General features: G+C 49.1%; 1 protein-coding gene across 1 annotated transcript; it reads right to left on the bottom strand.

Annotated features, from left to right (window-relative positions):
- Window positions 1-956: 956 nt before the first annotated feature.
- On the bottom strand, window positions 957-2,169 carry DFJ58DRAFT_462408 (WD40-repeat-containing domain protein). The gene is made up of 3 exons (XM_041380504.1): window positions 1,745-2,169; window positions 1,527-1,575; window positions 957-1,472 (listed from the first exon to the last, which is right to left on the bottom strand). The coding sequence occupies exons 1-3, from the start codon at window positions 2,089-2,091 to the stop codon at window positions 1,212-1,214; spliced, it is 657 nt and encodes a 218-aa protein (XP_041242303.1). The 5' UTR covers window positions 2,092-2,169; the 3' UTR covers window positions 957-1,211.
- Between the last annotated feature and the right edge of the window lie 1,953 nt (window positions 2,170-4,122).

Genomic DNA, 4,122 nt, shown 5'->3' with positions numbered 1-4,122 from the left:
CTGCGATAGTAACCACTTTGGCCAAGGCAAAGTTAAGATGAACCTCTGAGGAACTGTCCATCAGTGAATCTTCAAGGCGTGTTAGGATAGAAAAAACCTCGTCGGCAGGTTTTGAACCTGCACTGGTAGTGTCATTCTAAGGGACAGATTTCGATTCCGTTGCAGTAACCACTTTGGCCAGGGCGAAGTTAAGATGAGCCTCTGAGGAACTGTCCGTCAGTGAATTTTCAAGGCGTGTTCGGGATGGACAAAAAACTCATTGGCAGGTTTTGAACCTGCACTGTACAGACAGAAAAGAACCCCTGTTGTTCGGCAGGTTTCGAACCTGCGTAGTCCAAGAGAAACGGATTTTGATTCCGTTCTGTAGCCACTTTGGCGAGGACAAAGTTGAGATGAACCTGCGAGGAACTGTCCAGAGTGAATCTTCAAGGCGTGTTCCGATAGAAAAAAACCCCGTTGTTAGGCAAGTTTCGAACCTGCAAAGTTATAGAGAAGCAAATTTTGATTCTGTTGTGTTAACCACTTGGGCCAGGACGCTTGCTGGCCGAGTTGTAGACGAACCTCCGAAGAACTGTCTATGTCGACAGGTTTCGAATTCACACCACAAGAGAGCAGATTTATAATCTGTTCTGGTGCAAAACGGTTAGCTATGATTAACTCAAGATAGGCCTTGAAAATCCGTCCATGAGTAAATGTTAAAGGCGTCCGAGACTGATAAAGGCGTCCGAGACTGATTCAACAATTCACCTGGAAGATCAGTCACTTGAGTTTGTAGTGCAGTATAATGAATGTCTGAATGAGCGGAGAATAATACCCCTGGGCTTTCAATCCTCTTGGAGTACCGTGGTCCGATGCACTGCACGAGAATCACAACAAGAAAATGGGATTGACGGAGTAGCGAAAGAAGCAGAGATACAAAGAAAATAGGTTTTCGTATACTGCAGTATCAATGACCATCGGTGTTTGGGAGAGGTGCGCAACAAATCAAAAGCACAAGACGAGCCAACAATGTGAGGAGTCGTGACCGTACGGCTTGGTACACCCGGTCTGTTAGCCTGAGTGCCCACTATTTGTATTTGGGGCAAGTTGTGTTGTGGACGTCGAAGTAGTGGCAGGCTGAGATTGCGATGACGACCCCTGGCCATGCGATTGGCTGTTCTGCTGCTGCTCTCGTTTTGGCCGGGGAGCGACAAACAAGGACTACAGAGGCATCACTGAGCACAGTGAACAGAAACATGTAGATGAAAGACAACCTTTCTGTCCTGTACTGCAGCAACGTCGACGGTACGGGAACCGTGACGAGAGAAGATCCCTTGCCTTTGTGTTTGTTGGAGTTCGGTTGCATTGCCAGTATGGGAGTGAGGGCGACGGAAGAGTGACGGAATGCGAGCAAAGAGCGCGCGCAGACTCCCTATAGAAGCTGCGAGAACGCGATTGGAGGAAGGGTGATCGACACCGGGCGACGTGCAGGGCTGGTTGTAAGAGGTGAGAACAGGAACTGGTTCAAACAAATGCTAACGACGCACATGAATGTCGCCCTGCATGTCACCAAAGAACCTTGGCGGTGTTCGATGGGCAGGAATAGCTGGACGTCGCGTGGCATCTTTCTAGAGTGACAACCTTGAAATGGTTGAAAACATTGAGAAACACGTCACGTACGTTCATTGGCGACTTTCCAGCTACCGCCTGCGAGTGAGAGATGAGCGTGGATTTTTACTGAAGGATGGTGAGACTTACATCATGCAGGAGAAGTTTTCCAAGACCAGCTTTTTTGAGAATGGCGTGAATGTCCCATGCGTACACATCTTTGTCACCCCCAGTGACTAGCACTTTTCCATCAGCAGAAAGGGCTGCGTATTGCACTCTCTCTTTGTGCTGGAGTGGAGGACCAACTTGGAGGTTTGTGTCGAGACTCCACAGACGCGCCGTTTCACCATTTGATGCACTTGCAAGGAGGTGCCAGCCGTTCTGAGACAAGGTGATGGTGTTGACCCAGTTTCGGTGACCCTCCAAAGTGGCGATCTGCTGCCAAGTGGCAGTGTCGAATATCCTAATTGGGCCATCTGAACCGCAAAATAAATTCCTTTCCATTCCAGGCTAAGCTCCTAATCCAACGATCGTGTTCGATCGTTGTGAGCAGGTCGCCAGTCTTTGCATCCCAGATTTTTACTCCATCTTCGCGGTCGCCCGTCGCAAATTTTGTTGAGTCAGGTGAGTATGTCACCGCGTACACCCACAGGTTCTTGGTCTTGATTGGACCCAGGACTGTTTCGCCGCTCTTGACATCCCATACTCTTGCTGTCCCGTCAAAGGACCCGCTCACGACTCTCTCACCATCTGCACTCCAGCACACTGACGGACACTCTCAAAGTGTGCCCTTTCCATCTGGCAATGACCTTTCCTGTCTCCACGCCCCACAGTCTCACTGTCCCATCCCAGCTTCCGGCTTGCCACAGTGTTGCCATTTGGAGACAACGCTAATGTGGACACTACTTCTTCATCCACCCCATCTCGCCAGTCATCGCCAATATGTATCCCGCTTTCCAGGTCCCATAGTCGGAGTGAAGCCGTCCTCTGAACATGTGATGATGCGTCGTCCGCCAAGCAGGTGCACGACATCTCGTACACGTTTGGTATGGCCTCGCATGGTCTTGCAGGGCATGGCATCAGGCGCCTTACTGGTTGTGGATGACATGGTCGGCGCCCGGAGTCTCGACTACGGTAGATGGTCGATAATGTGCGCGAGAAATGCGCGTCGGGATGGTATTTGAATGAGAACGGGTTATCTGGTAATAGAACATATGACTGGTCGGTCAAGTCTGTCATTGTCAATGAAATACGAGGCAAATCTGACGAGAACGCCTGCTTGCAGGAATTTAGTCCTAATTGACAGGACGGCTTCAGGAATATGTATGTAGGCCGGCCCGGCCCAGTGTGCGATAATTCGTGAGTGATCTTTGTATTATACAAGTCGCCGGTGAGTGGGTGGTCGGCTTTACAGCATAGAGTATCACTCACGAGAAACACCTATTCAGACCAACTAAACTTTATAGTCCTCTGTGGACTGAGAAGGTTAAGCGTCGGGTTTAGAGTTGCGGAAAATGGGCGTCCATTCGTTCAAGGCATGTAACACTGTACGTATTCCATGCGTCAAACTCGTGTTCACTTCACAGCTCAAATGCTGTGTAGACGAGGCGCTCGGGTCTGCCACCAGTGCTATGTGCACTTTTTATATGTAATGGACTGCATTGATCACGACGACAAATTTGGACGAGCCGCATTTCCTCTCTGCTTCAATGATGTTCTTCTAGCCAATGTCGAACTCAATGTCATCAGCATTGCTGCATAATTGAAGGCTGTGCACCATGCCATCACCCAGCGTTGTATTTCAAAGTTTACCAAAGCTTGCTGTGCTCTTATTTCTGTTAGACCTTTCCCTCGTCGCCTTCGATGCTGTTCTAACGCAATTGCGCTTCCTTGTACTACGAAGGGAACCCGGATCCAGGGCATCCTTATTCTGGACAGGATGCGATTTCCGAAGACCAATCACGAGGTTGTCTCAGGCTACCCAACTGGTCAGTGACCGCCGCGTGCAATTATACACAATACAAGTTGACCCTACGGATAAGCACAGTTTTTCTTCTTTCCATCTTTGCCATGGTCAACCTATCAGACGAATATTCCGCTAGTGACTTTGGGAGGAATCAGGAATCCTCACACTTTTTAATAATCGCACGTCTAGTGGTCGGACCGTCTATATAACCGCGCGTGATCCAAGTTCTCGAGATCGTAGAAATGATTTTCCGTAACTCTTGCTGACTTGACTTCATGTGCCTCGAGGAGCAACAGGCGAATAGGTTCTTTTTGCAATGCCATGAAGTTCTGCCAGAACAAAATTCAGCACATAAAAGCGAGCCGTTTTTCTGCCATCCTCTTCAGATTTATTTGATCCCATATTACGCCTTCACAAACAATGCGTTTCTCCTTGTGTCCTCTACGTTGTTGCTGCTATGACAACATCGGTATCTGCCGGTCCCACTCCCCCGGGTGGAAGATGTCCCAACCTTTGCAATGAAGTCAGTTGCTGCACTGGTCAGAAATGTGTGCCGACATTCGTCCAAC

Source organism: Suillus subalutaceus, assembly GCF_016647625.1.
Source record: "Suillus subalutaceus strain FC151 chromosome Unknown DFJ58scaffold_77, whole genome shotgun sequence".
In the NCBI taxonomy this organism is placed as follows: domain Eukaryota; kingdom Fungi; phylum Basidiomycota; class Agaricomycetes; order Boletales; family Suillaceae; genus Suillus; species Suillus subalutaceus.
The sequence above is the reverse complement of the archived record's forward strand: the minus strand, read 5'-3'. Positions and strand labels throughout refer to the sequence as shown.